This window comes from Geospiza fortis, unplaced genomic scaffold, assembly GCF_000277835.1.
Source record: "Geospiza fortis unplaced genomic scaffold, GeoFor_1.0 scaffold2, whole genome shotgun sequence".
NCBI classification, from domain to species: Eukaryota; Metazoa; Chordata; class Aves; order Passeriformes; family Thraupidae; genus Geospiza; species Geospiza fortis.
Genome location: NW_005054366.1, coordinates 794,593 through 812,492, shown reverse-complemented (window position 1 = coordinate 812,492; position 17,900 = coordinate 794,593). Strand labels below are relative to the sequence as shown.

Below are 17,900 nucleotides of genomic sequence, written 5' to 3'. Positions count from 1 at the left end.
TTGGGATGGAAAAGGGAAGAGAAAGAGAATGCATCAGTCTCAGGGACTGGCTGTGTCCCACAGGCTGGATCCAGCATGGCTGGTGGTGGCCCAGTGAAGAAGGTGCCAAGTGACTTTGCCACTGGAGGAACTTGCCCAGCAGCAGTTCCTGAGCTCACATGGAGAGAGCATCTGGTCTCCTTTCGCTCAGCCCCAACACTCCTCTGATGGCCACGAAAGCCAGGATGTTTCCTTGAGTTTAACAGCATTTCATGGCCACAAACTGCATTCCTTGGGTCTTCTTTATTGTATAACAGCTGATAAATTGTGGTTTCCTCTTGGGATTAGCTAGGGGATATCCCTTTTTCTCAGTGCACTGGCACATTCTATGGTGGATTAAATTGCATACAATTTGTTTTCTTTTTATCCTGGCATGAGAACAGCCAAGGTCTTGTAACTGTGTTGTGTTTCTAAAGCTTTTCCTGCTGTGTCTTTTCAGATATGTTGCTATACCTTTAGCAAAAGCCTTGGGTATAAAGAATGTAAGACGTGTGAAGCCACAGCCTAATCCTGTGTTAGAGAGTTATTTCCGGGAGTGCTCAAGACAACCATCCCAAGTAAGGATTCTCACTCTTCCAAACTCGTTTTGCTTTTGGAAAATCCCACTGTTACTGTTTCAATCAGCTCTCAGCAATGACATGATGGGATGAGTTCCAGCTGATTGACAGATGACTTAATTTATTTGGGTTTTTGTTGCTGTTCTGCTGACAAGGGTATATGGCATCTGAAACAGAAAATACATTTAAGATGTTTAATTTTCTGGCATGCTATTCTAGGTTAGATTGTTAATAATATTTCCAGTGAAGATTAGTGTTCCATCTTTAACTCGTTCTGCCTGGAGAAAGCTTCAGCTGATGTCTGTTGTTGGAAAGCAGGATTGTTGTAAAGCAAGAATGCTGGCATGGAAGCCTTTTGATCCGTTATGTTACTGCATACTTAATCCTGGCTTACGTGAGAAAGAAAAGCAATCCTTCTATTACCATGCTGTTTGTTTTTAAAATTGAACAAGGAAAAAAGACTAGCCAATGCTTGGCACCTCCAAAAATGAGGCCATTGATTTTTTTATGGGAGGCAGGTACTTTGCTGTGAGCGCTGCCTCAGAAAGTTCCCTTGCCTGACTACAGTTCCCAAACAATTGCAGTTTTCCTACACTGGTTTTGAAAAGAAATGTGCTTTCTAGTAATGGGGGATTTTGATAATTATTGATAGTGGAACTTGGCATTCTATCCCTAACTCTGCTATTCTTTTATTGTCTTTTGCCTGATAACATCAGGAATAAATGCATGGGTGTTCACACACAAGCTCCTCTCTCTCTGGGCAAGTATCCCAATCTCAGTTTCATTCCTTCCTTCTGCTTGAGTACAGCTGGACTTTTGATTTCTGAAAGGAAGCACAGCATTTTTAGACTCCTCAGAGCATGGGAAGGATTCAAGCTGCCTCCTTTAGGTGTCCAGCCTGGGGACCAGTGTGCCTGGGAAAGGCTGGCTGGCAGCTGAGGGCAGGGGGGCTCTGCTGTATGGAAACAGTCACTATTCCTGCGTGGCAAGTGGAGAGCTGGGAGCCAGCAGGGTGGGCTGGACACAGTGGCTGTTTGCACTCCAGTCCTCCCTGGCAGCTCAGGTGCCTTTTCTCACATTCCAGAGGTTTCCCTGAGGGTAGGAGACTCCCTGGACTGGCCTCACCTCGGTGGAGGCAGCTGCTGCCACCCACTATTTGCATACTTCCCTTGGGAGGAAAGAACTTCCCCAGGGATGAGCCAAACACTCTCCTTGCTCCAGAGGCAGCCCTGGGAGGTCAAACCACTCTTCTGCACTTGGGGATGGAGGAGAGGGAGGAAGGCCACAGGCTGCTCCATGTGGGGCACTGAGCTCCCCAAAGTGCAGGAGTATCACTGCCTTGTGCTGGCCTGGCCACCTGGGGAGCACAGGGGATGCAGAGACCCCAGGTGTGGCACCCCCAGGGCCACGTGCAGTTCTAGGCCCTGCACCAGCCCCAGTTTAGTTCTGGTGTTGCAGTGGGTCACTCTGCACCTTGCTCAGGAGGATAGATTGACTTTGGATTTGAGAACAGAGCTCAGGTCACTTTAATTCCAGGCCATTTTTCATCTGTGAGACTCATAGATAAACAAATTTTAATATTTATGATTAGGTAAGATATTAGGTGCCATGTCCACGTGTATTCAACCATGGCACTTCCTCCTCCAGCTTAAGCTCCCATCTAACAGTAAAAGTTCTATCTCTGAAACTCTCAGGAGTGACCAGAAAGACAATAGAATAGTTTGTGAATCTGTTCATTTTGTGCCTGCTTTATTTACATAAATAAAAATCCAGGGTTTCTGTGAGCATTACTCAAAAATACCCTCCCATCCATATTTAAGATTGGTGATATTTTTAAATAAGACCTTGCAACAGTGGGAAGCTGCTCTGTGAACTACAAAATAAATGAAAGTGGCATTGGAGTGCATTTCCTGTTAACACTGTTCCATTTCTTGCAGTCAGAGATCAAAGGCCTTGCCAAAAAGTGCAACTGCACTGTCCACTTGGTGGAGAAATGGTTCAGGAGACGGCGGAACCTGGAGATCCCAACCGTGCTCCGGAAATTCCAGGAAGCTTTGTAAGGAAAGACAATGCCTTTGGTTATCATTGCTGTCCTCTTCTGCAAGAAAATTATTGAGGTTCCCCCTTCCCAGAAGGCTGGGTCTGCCTGATGGGGGTTTTGGTTTCTGAATGCACAAACAAGTTGAAATTATTTAGTAGCATTTCTCCAAATGATGGTTAAAAGTTGAGGTTAACTGTTTCTCCTGGGGAAAAAAAACACCTTAAAATATATTTCCAGTGTGGAATAATGGATTTGTAGGCTCCTGGTTCAAAGTGTAAAATGAAAACAGGCAGACAATAGGAAAATATTTTCCTGTCTGCTAATAATCATAGGGGAACAACAATGCTTACCCTGGTGTATGTTTGTACCCATGCTGTCATTTTGGGATGCTGTCATGTGTACCAAAGTCAGTTCCAGAGCAGGAATTCCAGGCATCCAGACTGAGGGACAGGTGCCACAGCTTGATCATGGGATACTGTGTGAAACAGGAACTCAAACTCCCTGCTGAGAGTGGGCCAGTGAGCAGCTTTGAGTGACAGTAATGAATATGTAAGAAATTTCAAAACCTCCTGCATATGATTTTTCACTTATGTGTGAGAACTTCCTCATACCTAAACACTTTAAGTGTGATCTGAAATCTCACACAAATTGCAAATCCCCAAATGGGCACAGCTCATCCCTTTTGGGAACTGACATGAACTGTACCAGTGTAAAGCACTTTCAAATGCTCTGTGTATTTGGCTTTTCATTAGCATAATTACATTTGCAAAACTTCACCTGATTATAATATTGAACCTCTGTAACTGTAGATCAGCTGAAGGCATGAGGGTTAAAAGTACAGCACAGAGCTCAAAGTTGAGTACTTTATCAAGATTATTTCCAGTGTTAATCAATGTGATGATGATGTAGTGGTGTCCTCTGTCAGACATAAATCCAGATGATAGACAGAGGTGTGTCTCTTTGAGTCTGCCTGAGTAAACTCTCCTGCAGTGGTTTATGTCTGCTGTTGTTTTGGGGATCAGTTAATTTGGTTTCAGAAGTGACAATAAGATTTCCTGCTATTGCTAAAAGACCTGCCTGCCATGTGTGCCTGTCTCTAGTAACACACAGCTAAAGACTGAAATTCCAACTTGCTTGGCAGCTTGAGCGAGAATGAAGCAAACAGGTTTCTCTTGTGCAATTTTGTGAACCTTGCTCTGCTCTTTGTCAGTGAATTTAATTGAATATAATTCTCTAGGCAAAAAATGAGGAACAGAGTTATTCCACTCTAATAGTCAGTGTTATGAGCGTTATGAAATTTTTTGAAAGCCTGCAATCTCCAGGATCTTTTTTCTGAATCACAAGGAAAATCTGATGAGCCAGATCTAAACCCTACTTATGCTATTAGTGCTCCCAGTTAAGCAACCCTGGAGTTTGGAAAGCCCTTTGCATGAAATTTCACTGCCTTGTAACATTTACCAGCCTTTAACTTCCCCTACCAAGCTCTTTTTTCTTATATTCACTTCAAGAGAAAAGATTCCTGAAGTTAAACCAGAAAATCCTCTTGCACAGCTCTCGTTCAGTGCTCTCTCTGGTGGCCAGGATCAGAGTTTAAAAGGCACTTGAGTAAAATTTGGCAAATTTGGATGAGTTTTACTTCAGGTTTTAGTCACCAAATTCATAAAGAAGCTGGGCTCAGTGCAAAATGAGGCAGTGCTCTGGCAGCCTTGCACACAGAATGAGTTCATCTGAAGTGCTGCTTATGGCCAAATGCATTCAATATATATAATATATAATAGGGCTGGGGACTAATGGCACGGTCTTGTAGGTGCTCTGTGCTTTGAATCCTATTCAGAAAACCCCACTTGCACTTACAGCAAACACAGAATCAATTCTGCTGTATCCACTGGCCACTCACACCTTGTTTGGAATGGGAGGCATGAGGGCAGAAGCAGCTGCTGTGTAAGGTCTGTCCCATGCCAGTGTTGTGTTTTCCAGCATCCCTTGGTTAACTCTGAGCCAGGTATTCCTTGTGGGCTTCACTCTGCAATTTCCACCATGTACCTGTGTGCTTTTCCTGTTCATGCAGTGCTTGTTGTGTAGTGTTATTTTCAAACCATCTGAGGGAAGATAGTTTAAAGTTGAGAAGAAAAACAGTTGTTTATCACATGTGTATCAAGTGGCAATTTTATAATTATTTTCCTGACTTCTTTCTCAGGTGTGAGACGCTTTATTTTGTCTCACCTCCAACATTCCATGCCCTCATTTTTGTTTGTTGTTTTTCTCATAAAACACTGTCTCAGCCTTTGAAAATCTCATTCTTTCTCTTGGAATATCAACCTCCAAGGGATATGGGGCTCAGTAGGGGCTGCTTTTACCACACAGGCTCTCCTCCTCTTCTCTCATTTGGCATTTCATTAACTCTTGCCCAAGACCCCAATCTCATTTTCTACAATTCTCAGTCCATTGGTACAGTGTTCTTGCGGTGCTTTCTCCTTTTTGAGTTGTCTGGCAGTTGCTTGCTGCTCTCCTCTGGGACACTTCATGTTCTAGAAGAAGTTCTCAGCAGCTCTGGGGCGATGTGCCTGTCCCTGTGTCACAGCCTTCCTTTGCATGAGGAGTCCTGCACTGTTTCCTACTGGACTGGCAGAGCTGCTCAGGGGAAAGGTCAGGCTTGATCCTGCCCGGGGGAAGAGTGGAAAGGAAGGAGTTTTCCATCACCTGTAGAGGTGGGAGTGGGAATGTTTGGGCTGAGGCTGCAGCCACACCCAGTCCCAGGGACAATACCTCCCACACAGGCGTCCAGAGTCATCAGGACTCTGACAGCACCCTGCTCTGACACCCAAAAGCAGCAGCACAGTTCACTGAGAAGCTCAAGAGCTTTTTCCCTTTGCTGACTTAGCAAGCTGATGGTGCAAAGCTGGAAGGTTTATCTGCCTTGCTGGATAGCCATTTAATCTACAAAAAGCTTAGATCAGGCTAAATTCTGGCACACCTAGTCAAAGATGAGGTTATAGTTAATTGAGACTTTGTAGCAAGATTTAAACTAACCCATAGATTCTAATAATTCATAAGGCTCCCCTGTTGTCAGCAATTGGTGTTGAGAGAGATGAAGTGAATGAACCCAGGAAAAGGTTTGTGTTCTCAAACATTAATTTTCAGGGGATTTATTAAGCTTACTGTGGTCATTCTCTTGATCAGTTCAAGCCGGCTGGAAAATTACTGGTATCATGACAAATAAAATATCTGTATTGTGATAATGTAAAAGAATTTCCTTATTTAGCAGTGAATCAAACCTTAAATATTTAAGTATTAATAATTCAAATACAGTTAATATGTGTCTATCCTTAACATTGAGTGTGAGGCCACATTTATGTGAAGATTGTCTGTGATATGCAATGATCTGTAGTAACTGTGGCTCAGGACAATATCTTTACAAATTATAATGGTTTCTTCCTATTTTTTCATTTCAATTTTGCAGCTGGCGATTTTCATTCTATCTGACATCCTCCATTGTTGGATTTATATTTCTGTATGATGTAAGTTAACTTTTTGAAAGATTGATACTCTATTTTTAACAAAATAATTTCTAGATTTTCTTGAATCCCATTGAAAGGCTGTGGTTTCAGTGGCTCTGGGATCAGATCTTTGCTGTATGTAATCTGGATGATGGGCTGCCCTATGCACTGAGATTTAATTTTTAAGTTCAACTTTAGACCTTCTATGACAAAGGAATTTATGAGTAATCAGTATTTTTAAGGCAAGCATGAAGAAGTCACGCAGATGGTTTTACAACATGCCTTGTTAACACCTACAAATGCGTCACATGGCCATGTTTTCCTCAGAGGACACCATAAACTTTTTTTGGCAGCACTTTTGGTGGTCACAGCTATTTACTGAGGTGTTGCTGCTGAGTCAGAAGTTGGGACTAACTGAGATTGGTGCTTGTGCCTCGGTGAGCCCTGCCTGGGGTGTCATTAGTGCTTCCCTGGAGCAGCGGAACAGATCCCAGCGTGTCTCTGCTCATCTGGCCCTTGTCCCCAAACACTGCTTCTCATCCTCATCCCCTGCTCTGTGTGACTGGTAAACACAGCAAATCTAATCACTGTGGCAACATATCTTGAGTAATTGCAGTAATAAAACACACACCCATTGCTTTGGATGATGAAATTGTGAACTGGAACGTTTCAGGTGTCCTGAAGAGAAGCCAAAAAGCTGGGAACAATATAATAAATCTGAGCTGGAAGTTCCCTTTAGAAATTGGTGGAGAACAGTTATCAAGATTACAGCTTCTTAGCCTGCTCCACTTAGGGAGAGTTTAAGTAATGAAGATTTTGAGTTAAGGTGATAATTGTTGCTGAGCTGAGCAGTGTCTGACTGAGGTGTCTTCCCCAGAAACCCTGGTTTTACGACATATGGCAGACGTGGGTTGGTTATCCGTTTCAGGTGAGCTTTTTGGCACCGGGCCAGTGGCCTCCGGGCGTTCCAGGTATTTCCCCATTGGAAGGGATAATCTACAGCAGCCTTTTCCCCTCCACACGGGCACCACCTACAGAGGTGTGGCACAAAATCCTGCCTCTTTTCGGGAAGTGCTGCCGACTGCTGCGGGACTTCCCTGGGATCTGCCTGTGCTGCAAGTTCCCCCTCCAGCCCCCACCCCGGGATACCAGTTACTCACTGGAGATGTTATCAGCGCTCCCAGATTGGGTGCAGAACCCCTGCACTGCTCCAGGCCCCACGGTGCTTCAAGGCACTCTTACTGAAATAACTCTGCCCCGTCCCACTGCCTTCTTATTCCTGTCCTAGGCGGGGGCCAGGAATACAAATAATCCTGCCTCCAGCTGAGATTTCCCAGCTCCTGGTACACACCTGGGAAATGTACTGACCCAAGGGAGCAGCCCAGCTCTGCTCTCCCCTAGGCAGATCCGTAGTATTTTAGCATAAATAATTGACATTTCAGTTTATTACGTTAATTGTTCACCAAAACTGAGGGGGTTTATTTGCAGTTGTTTGTAATTAAATGCAGAAGGATTCTGCATGTAGTTCTGTGACAGAAACATGGAGAAAAAACATGTTAAAATCCAGAGGTGGGGGAGGAACTGTGGGAATTGAGAGTTTGGGCTGAGCAAAGGTTAACATACTTGGCTCTCAGAACATCCTTCTTAATGAAGCCCAGGACAGGAATTTAATTTAGCTTAATTTTTTAAGCAAGAGTCACCAGAGGAGCAGAAGTCAGGAAAGGAAAAAAGAAGTAATCTCACTTGACATTTACATTTTCCTATTCTCAGAGTTAACTGTGTTTTTCCTCATCACAGACCTTGCTGCCATCCCAGTACTGGTACTACATGGCCGAGATCGGCTTTTACTGGTCTCTCGTATTTACCCTTGGGATTGACATCAAGCGGAAGGCAAGTGCTTGTGCCGGCCGGTAGCTCGGTGCGCGGGGAAAAGGGAGCAGCAGCGCCTGGAGCGGGTTTGGCGCAGCCACGGGAGGGCAGCATCAGCCCGCACAGCGCCGGGCATCCCGCACAGCCCCCGGAGCCCCAGGGGCCAGGGAGGCTTCCCGGCCAGGGACCCCCAAGGGCTGGGATTCACCTCGATTTGCTTCTGTCCATCCCAGGATTTCATGGCTCACGTCGTTCATCACCTGGCAGCCATCGGGCTGATGAGCGGCTCTTGGTGCGGCAATTACGTGCGGCTTGGAACTCTGGTGATGTTCGTGCACGACACTGCAGATTTCTGGCTCGAGGTAACTCTGCTGTCCAGCTGGGTTTTTTGAGTTTTTTTTCTGTCCTGAGATTTTTGGTTTTGGTGTCAGCGACATTTTAATCTTTCTGCCACGAGTTTCATATGATCCCTTCCTATCCCCGCAGGGACACAGCTTTGCAGATTTGTAACTTGTAAGATAAAAAAGAGCTTATAGATAATTGAAGCTGATACTTTGTTACACAATACATTATGAGAAAGGAGCAGAAGAGAATTTCCTCAGAACAGAAGAGGAAATTTACTCTTGGGTTACTCTTGTTTCACTGATAAAATTAGACCAGGTTGCCCACAGCATCACAGAATCTCTGAGGTTGGAAAAGACCTCTGACATCAAGTCCAACCTGTATCATGTATTTTCTGGCAGAAGAAAAGTTTCTTCTCCTGGACTGAAGGGGAAGTCCCTTCCCTGCACAAAATATCAGTGACAGTCTTTAAGTGTCCTACTCTGCACAGAGCACTGGGATAAAAGCTCTGGGCTTCTTGGAAGACAAACACAGCATTTCTTCGCTAGAATTACCCTGAATTTATAACACCAGGTTTGAGGGCACAGTTTCATCACCTCTTTTGGTGGCAGTGCCAGTGTAAGCAGCTTTTGTGGGCTGTTGTGTGCCACTGTCCATTTCTGTGCCTGATACTCTATCTTACTGTATCAGAACAACTAATTGTGGGGTTGTGCACTTGGGATTGGTCCAGATTAAACAGGTTTTCTTGCTGGTTTACTTTTAGTCCTGAATTGCTCCTAGGTCCAACTAACTCTGTGGTCTTACAAGGAGTTGAGTTGACAACTGGTAGGACAGCACTTGGATGGAAACTGGAGTTGAGTGCCAGAACAATTTAACCCAGCCCTACCACTCAAAAGGAGGAGGAAAAGAAAAGAAGTTAATCAAGCTGCTGTTTAAAACTTAGGCTTGGCACCTGCAGCTTTGCTCACACTTGAAAACTTTGCCCAGGGTGGTTCCTAATGAAGCAGGGGGAGCTGGACAGTTCATTTAGGGGAGAAGCAGCACTCACAGCCTTTATTAGTGGGATAGAGACCAGCACTGAGATCTCCTGCTCTCAAAAAGGAGAAGCCAGGAGCTGAATCAGACCCTGAGGAGGGTCAGAAACAGGCATGTCCCAGAACACCTGCCTTTAAGGGGTCTCGTGAATGTGCAGGTGTAGCAGCAGCTTCTCTTGGAGTTGTCTGTTTGGAATCTGGTGGAGAAATGAGGAATTATCTCTGTTCTAAAGAGCCCTTTGTGTTTCCATGACACTTTAGATTCTGGTCTGAGAGCTGTTTTTTAGGCCTTTGATGCAGAGTCCTTTCCTTCAAGATAAAAAGAGAAATATAAACAAAGAATCTGGTCTGATGGTGCTTTATGAGGTATCAGTAAAATGATTGCTTTACATGTCAAACTGGGAAGAAATAATCTTCCTGCTTAGGTGGAGGATGAGTCTTTATTTATGAAAACACAGAATTTATTTCAGAGAATATTTATAATATGTTTGGGGATTTTTATCCACTGCAGGCAGCCAAAATGTTTAATTATGCTCGCTGGGAGAAAACTTGCAACATACTGTTCATCATCTTCTCTATTGCATTCTTCATCACCAGGATGATCCTGTTCCCCTTCTGGTAAGCAAGATTTAATCCAGTCCCAGGCTTTTACTTCATTCCTTCTCCCCCTGAAAGTTTAGTGTTTGTTGTGATGGAAAAAGGAAAGGAATGGACTGGACTTGAAAATTCTGCTAGTGAGAAAATGGACAAAAACTGCCATTTTCTTTATAAATTATTGTGTAAAAATAATTTTAAATGAGCCTCTTTAACCTAAATAAAAGCTTTTATGTGTTATGTAACTTGTTTTGTAAATAGCAGTTAAATGCATTTTCAAGGGGACTGAGCTCCTTAACTAAGAGAAATCCTTTTCCCTTTCATTCCACCCTTTCTGCTGTAGCTGCAAAGTCAGAGTACATGACTGTAGTTAATTTTTTAGAGCCTTCTTTCCTCTCCCCAGTCCTTGGGTAGTGCCTCACCTCGCTCACATGAGGAGCGCTCAGAGAAGTTTAGGTGAACCAATTCATTTATGAAGTCAGCACAAATAAATCTTAACTTACTAAATACTTGCATGCCTTCGGAGTGCTATGATTTAATCAGCTTTGGAGTATCCACATGGGTGCTTAACATGTTTATCTTTTAAAAAGTGTTTAATGTGTTTCACATTCACAGCTCTAATTTGCCCCTCCCTGCACATGGACAGACCCTTAGAGACTCAAGCTGGTTAAATTAATAGTTCTGAGCATTGATCAACATAAGGCTTTAATTTCCTGTAGTATTTTCTTTCAGAAATGCTGATGTCTTTTACTTTATTGTTGTTTTTTTAATTAACAGTACAAGTGATCTGCAATCATTTTGCTTCACTGAGTTTCTTGTTCTTCAGTTCTTGAGCTTGGAAGTGAAACACGATGAGATTAAAGGGACTCAAAGAGCCCCAAATAATACAGAAGTAGTGAAGTCTGAAGATGGACAAAACATATGTTAATTAACAAAAAACCCTGTTGCAAAGCCTTTAGGATTTTCTCTGGAGTGTGGATTTCAGATTAGAGAGAATTTGCACTAAAAAAGGCATAGGCAAGCTCTGAGTTGCACAATATCTAGACCACACAGAGATGGAGATCTGAAAAACAGGGACTTTTTCTAACCTCACTTAGAGTACTTCCATGCCAGACTCGAATTTCTCATCTTCTGAAGTCTGTATTTCAACAGAGATGCATAATCCAGTTAAGGCAGGGCTTGTTAATTAATCTACCATCTTTGCAGAGCTTTTTAATATTAATCAGCTTGGAATATGAGATTAGAAATAAGTGTAAATAGCATGAGGAAGAGATCTTGCACCATAACAACGATCTTTGTTTTTTAGGATTCTTCGTGCCACACTATATCAGCCTACCTACTACTCCACCACTCCTGTCATAGCATATTTCTTATTCAATGGGATGCTATTAACCCTCCAAGGCTTGCATTTATATTGGGGTTACTTAATTTTCAAGATTTTGAAAAGGTTCGTTTTCCTAAAGGTAAGAAATTTGTTTCTTCAGAAAGATATGTGAAATATCAAACAGATGCCAATACCTCCAATAGATTTACTTGGAATTTTATTGTTGTCCTGAGCTTTCAAGTCAGAATTTCTGATAGAGATCTACAGAGCAGGGAGATGTTCAAATGTGCTTTGCACCTCTCATTGTCACACTCAATGTCTTGGTTGGAATACAAAGACTTCAGCTAGAACGAGGTTTTTTTTGCCTGTATTTGATGTTTTGTACCAATAGTAAATGAGAAATGAGCTGTCCCAAAACCTGAAGCCCTAACATGGTCCAGAACTCCTCAGAAATTCCTGTGATCTGAGTGAAAGTAATCTTTTGTCACTGGGCTTTGTAGCAACTTACCAAAAAAAGAGGAGAAGTGAGTGATGGGAGCTTTGACTACAATTTTTCTGCACTATTTAAATTTCTTCAGATTTGCCTAAATCTGAGGTCACCTAAACTTGAGCACTGGTTTTGGATCACAAAAACCAAATGAAGCATATCTGGTACTATATTATGAGTCAATGAAATACTGTCATATTCTGCTGGACCAGAGGAACAGTGCAAGTCTGGTCTGCCTAATCTGCTTTTACCTTGTAGAGAAAACTCACGTGGGAAAAAACTCTGGATAAAATTGCCATTTATGTCTCATTTGATTGCCTGAAGTAGTGATGTTTTCACAAGGTCTCGTGCCATGAAATGTGCAGTGGAGTGCAGGGTAGATAAAATATTTATCAAAAAGCATTTAAGGGCAGGACTCTGGAGAATGTCTCCAAGATTTGGCACAAGTATTGACAGGTATATTTTTCTAGTTAAGATGAAATTTAAGTTGCTATTGTGCTATTGAAAAATGGTATTTTTTCTGAGGCTCAAGAACCAAAAACTTAATTAAACTGACTGTCCTTTATCTGAAGCAGTTTAGGCTGTGAAGCATCTTTAGGAAATAGAAATATTCCTTTCTCCCTGTATTTAATTGTTGTTTGAGTGCTAGCAGGAACCATCCTGTAATTATTGGCTTTTTGAATTCCATCAAATCTTACACAAACAGCTGGGTATCATAGGGAGACCAAACATCTGCCCTAGAAGTTACAAACTCAGCCCCTGTAAGACTGCAAACAGCAGCACAGAAGGGACAAATCTGTGGAGGAAATGGTTTGTGTGCCTCTAAAACAAGCTTCTGTGTTCCCTTAGACACTGAGAATCTTGTACTTCTTGTCTCATTTACCTCTGTTTGACTAATTACTACATTATTTCTGGCCCAGGTGTAAAGTGCTTTACTTCTTGATTTCTTTTGTGATTTTGGCCTTGTCTACGTGCTGTTCTTGTTCCCTGTGCACAACCCCTCTTCAGAATGGAGAGACATCCCTCTGCCTCCCAGCTGAGGAAGAGGAGGGCTGGGCAGAGCTCTCCATCCACACTGAGTTCTGAGGGCACAGTGCCAGAAGGTGCTCAGATGCAGTGGTGAGCAGGACATTGCCAGGCCAGCTATATAAGGCCACCCTGCCCTGCCTGCTTTATGTGCCTTTGTAAGGGGCAGAAATGTTTTATTTTGAGATAAGAGCTTTGTTGTGTTCGTCACTGCTAAAAAATGGGAAAGCACCAAGCCTGCATCCCTACCACGGATTTTTGATTCCTTATACAGCTCTCTGAGAAGATGGTTTCCAAATAACATTTTTACAGTGGTAGCAGCAGCCTGGGCCCTTTTCAGTCTGGATGACTTCAGCTGGCTTGCATGTGCAGCCTGTTTTCCATAGCAGTGGCAAACTTGGCTGTGAAAGCAGCCAGTGCCTCCAGAGCTGGAAAGGCAATGTTGAAAAGAATGGTGTTGGCAAGAAGGGTTTTTATACCAACATCTTTGTTACAGACAGGCTGCACACAAATAGCTGCTGCTATTTTAGGGAAATACCAGTAGACCATCATTCTGATGTTAGTAGGGGTTTGTTTCTCTGCCCAAGACTAGCTGTTTTCTGAATGAAAACTTAGCAATTTCTGATATTTTTCTTGAAGCAACAGCTACTTCAGATGGAAAAATGAAGTCATGGTGTAACTGGGAATAGAGACTTCTGTTGTTTAACTGAAGGAAGCTCTGAGCATGGAAGGGTGTAAGGAAGTTTTTCAGTGCCCTCTTGTGCCTCAGTCCTGGAGTTTTGGGGTCACTGCACCCTCGAGAGTTGGTGGCTTCTTCCATGCTTTCCTCGTGCCCCTGAGGAGAAGATGGCTTTTGATTGAGAGTGGCTGGTCAGAAGCTCATCTCAGCTGTCACCTCCCCCCTGCACTGACAGAGGGGACAGTTGCCCTCAGCCCTCTGGGATGACTGCTCAGCCAACTGACTTGCTTCAACAAAGAGTTTGGACTGAAAATCTTGTGGTTTTCCTCCTCCCAAACACTGCAGCGAGAGATGGCTGAAAATGAGGGAAAAGGAAAGAAGGGAGATGATCTTCTGCCATCCCTCTGTGTCCTGTTTTCCCAGCCATGGGACTCTCTGGCCCAGCGACTGGTGGCACAGAGCAGCACTGGTGGCCTCCAGGCTCAGGGGACTTGTGCCACCTTTCCCTTGGTGCCCTGGGAATGCCCTAAAAATGGGGAGTTCTCCATCCACAAGCTCAGCTGTAATCAGCTACTTCACATGAGGAAGCTTCTCATTTTCCATAGGGGTAAACTTGAGGGTTCAGAATTTTTTTCAAAACCATTATTCTTCCCTCTGGAAAACAGAAATGTTCCCTAAATGTCCTTTCTCATGTGACATTTATGACCTTGTATGAGTAAGGCCTGTAAGCAAAGCCCTTCGAGGTCAGACCTGTAGCCATGAACCAGTTCTGCTTTGGGAGGAAGGAGGACATTCTTCTGTGTAATTTCTTTTCAAGTTAGGTCAGGCAATTGCAATGTTAGCTGCTGGCTGCCATCTTGATGTCCAAGGCCTTTTGTTGCTAGGAAACTCCGTGTGTTTCTGTAATATTGTTCAATTACATGGTTAAATTACCCACTTGTATCAAGTTTCAAGCACCACTGAAACATGTCTAGTCATCATGTCTGCACATATGAGAATATTTTAGGAAAATTGAAAAAGCATATAGAGAAGTATGTACATATGCACTGATTTAAAACATCTCGCCAGGAAAATCCCGTGGAGATTAAACATTTTATTTCCAAGGTCAGAAAAAGGGAGTGAATGACAGCAGCTTATAGCCACATTATTATGGCAAATTAAGACATAAAATATATGTTAAACCCATTACACACTGAGTTAAGGTTTTGAGACTATGGTGCTTTAAATCTTGAAAAATGTGTAAGTTGTAGGAAACGGGCATGATGTCCACATGTCTCAGATACTTCAGGGCTGATGCAAAGTCCATCAGTGGAGGGTAATGGCAGGTTTCTAACAGACTGTAATGTGTCCAGGAATAGGTTTTCCTGCTCTTGTAATTGTTTTGCCACCATCAGACCACCTTCAGGGAAGGCAGTGAGCTGCTCACTAATGGCTGCTGTTATTTGGGAGTCCTCAGCAGCAGTTTCCTTGGATTCACTGTGCTTCTTTCCTCTTCCTGAAGCAGAAAAGACCCTGCACTGCTGTAGATCAGAATTTTGGGCTTGTCACTCTTTAAAAACCTGTCTGTGTTCAATATTCCTTGGGCATTTTGTGCTTGGTAAGCTCTTTAAAGACTGCTTGGGTGTATCCTTGTCCATGGTTTGTTCAGTCCTTATTTGGCCCAAATTCCCAAGGCAACAGTGAGAGTTAGTGTTCAAAGAATGACTAAAAACAGAGTAGGGGAAACTAAAAATGATAAGAAAATACTATTTTGGATTGAAATGAGAGCTGTGAAGTGCTTGTTATGATACTTCTGCTGTTCCCAGCCATCATTTTTCTACTGCAGCATTTTTCCTCTTACTTTTTTTTATGCTTGATCTGCTGACATCAAACAAATTGAAATTTAATGAGAATTAGCACATTCAGTGAGAAGTAATTTCCTTTAGAAAATTGCCATACTACAGGAGTTAAACAGAGGACAGGGTTTATTTCCTAAGCTAGTGGCACATAAGATTTTGTTTTCTTGTGTGTTTTGTCAGGCCTGTGCTGCCCAGTGGCTGTTGGGGTGCTGGTACAACAGACCTAGAGGTGCACTTGCCTTAATTCTAAGTGGCTGTTTTGAAAGGAGCAATACATTTTAGAGGATAATGATAATCTAGTGAGTTATATTTTCATGACTAGAACTGGGAAGTTGTGGTAAAGCTTTTCCTGGATATTTTGTTGTTCCCTTCTAGACTGGGAAGGGCCAGTTCTGCTTTAGAGTTTGAGCTTTCTCAGCGGAGGGTTGGCACAAACATAAGACAGATTGAACTAGATTAGTAGGGGTTGCTTTTTCTCCATTTTAAAGGAAAACAGGTTGTGGAGAAGTTGGATTTGTTGGTTCTCAACAGATGAATATTTATAGCAGATTTTCTCATGAGGGTGGCTTACTGGGGGAACAAAATAGGCCAAATGAAAGCTTTCCCACTTAGACATGAAAACCAGTCAATCTGGGAGCCTTCCCAGTAGGTTGAAATGATTGCCCTGGGGACATGAGCTGTTTAATAGCCTGGAGATGGGAGTTAGCCAGCCAGGTCAGCAGCATGGAGGCTCGTGCCCTAGTAAAGGGAAATTACTTCCTATTATGACTTTCTTTCATCTGCATATTTCCCATTCTGCTGCAGCAATCTAGTTAAACCCAAAGCCTGGCTTCATGTCGCACTTGATGGTGCCAAATTGATCCAAGGGAGGAGGCTGGGAGGCAGGCAGAAGGAGCATAGAGGAGTCTGAGGTTGGCTGGCTGGTATTTACAGTGCTAGGCAAGGAGCAGAGGAGCCCTGGAGTCAAGGCTGCCCCCAGACGTGGTATTGTCAAAGTGCAGCCCAACAGAGCCTATGAAAGAGGAAAAGCCACCAGCTCTTCCCCACTGTGGCCATCCAAGATCACTCTTTGGTCTCTGGGGCCTCAAGCAGTTTTCCTGGCACTGGGAGGTAAAAGGCAGATTTCTGTTTACATTTTTACATTTACTTCAGATTCAGAACGGGGTCAGCAGCTGAGCAGTGACTTCCAGAGGTGTGTTCTGTATGCTTAGTGGATTGTATGTTACTCCACACACTAAAATATACTTCTCAGGTTTCAATACAGCAGCAATGTTCTTTGCTGGATTTTTTAAAATTATTTTTATGAACTCTGCTTAGAATGCCCATAATTCCACAATATTTTTCACTTCAACATTATGTAAAAATCAGGTAAAGCTTCAAAAACCTGGGTTAAAGGCGGTTATGATGATTGTGGAGGGATGAACTAATGAGAAACCACAGAAAATAAATTGTGAGCATTTGGTTGTAATAGATGGGTGGTGAAGGTATGCTGGGGTGGGAGCACTGGGGCAAAGTACCCTTGCACAGCCCTGCTGTGCACACACAGGACTGTGCAGGAGCAGCCTCAGTCCCCAGGCCAGGGTCCAACAAACTGGGGGTGTGGATGCTCCCTTTGCCTGTCTCACGTTGGCTGAGCCATAAACAGCTCTGGTGTGCTGCAATAAAAACCTGCTCTTTCCAAAGCTGCTGAGCTTCACTTCAGTAGGAGCTGCAGATGACCAGTGCCTCTAAGAGTAGCAGCCCAAGCCTCCCTGCAATCCTGAGGCTTCCTGGCCTGGCCATCCCCAAGGGTTGATGCAGGGCCAGGCTCTCAGCTGGTAGGAATGAGCAGGCTCAATGGGATTGTGTCAGTTTTCACCAGCAATGGATCTGGCCAAACAAGCACCCCCGCCCCTCTCTGCGTGTTCCCTGGCAGAAGGCAGCTCCACTTGTAGTAAATCCCCCATCCAAATGGTTCTTTTGATGTGCAAGTTCCTAATTCAGAGGAAAGACAAATGTTGGTAAAGTTTTTGCTCTAAAATTAATTGCTTTACCTTGCTGTTCACAGAAGGGCATTTGCCGACAGATTTTCTGGCTTCTCATTTTAACTGCTTGTATCTTTTAATTTTCTAGCAGGATCTTTATGAAATGTTCCATTTCTTGCTAGTTTTATATATACACCTATATAAAAATTACATATGTGTAATAGTGTGCATATGTATTTATTTTTGCAATTGCCAAAAATCAATTCACAGAGCAAACCCTAAGCCTTTACACAACTTTTGATGCCTTCATTTACTATTTTTAATATATTCTGCAGAGATTTGAATTGTGACTGTGTTATGAGGTGAATAATTCTTATATTTTCAGAGGGAGTTACTGAACTGCAATCTGGTGAATCGATTTTAAAAAAGATTGAAATAAAGCTAGTTAATGATAGGATAATATCAATTGAGAAAATTGTTCTGTCTTGTATTTAAAGAAAATGTTTCCTTAGGAGGACCTAGGAGTGCTCCAAAATCATAATTACATGGCAAGAAGGGAGGAAATCCTTTAAAGGAGCAGTTTGTGCTCTGTAACACAGTTGCAGTGAG

General features: G+C 43.1%; 1 protein-coding gene across 1 annotated transcript in view; it reads left to right on the top strand.

Annotated features, from left to right (window-relative positions):
• The window catches only part of CERS3 (ceramide synthase 3), a 33,045-nt gene that overhangs the window by 7,588 nt on the left and 7,557 nt on the right, over positions 1-17,900 (top strand). Inside the window, exons 3-10 of the mRNA XM_005424225.2 lie at positions 479-596; positions 2,534-2,652; positions 6,098-6,155; positions 7,012-7,062; positions 7,932-8,024; positions 8,237-8,365; positions 9,891-9,997; positions 11,280-11,436. Coding sequence (XP_005424282.1) covers positions 479-596; positions 2,534-2,652; positions 6,098-6,155; positions 7,012-7,062; positions 7,932-8,024; positions 8,237-8,365; positions 9,891-9,997; positions 11,280-11,436 — 832 coding nt within the window. The remainder of the gene's footprint in view (positions 1-478; positions 597-2,533; positions 2,653-6,097; positions 6,156-7,011; positions 7,063-7,931; positions 8,025-8,236; positions 8,366-9,890; positions 9,998-11,279; positions 11,437-17,900) is intronic.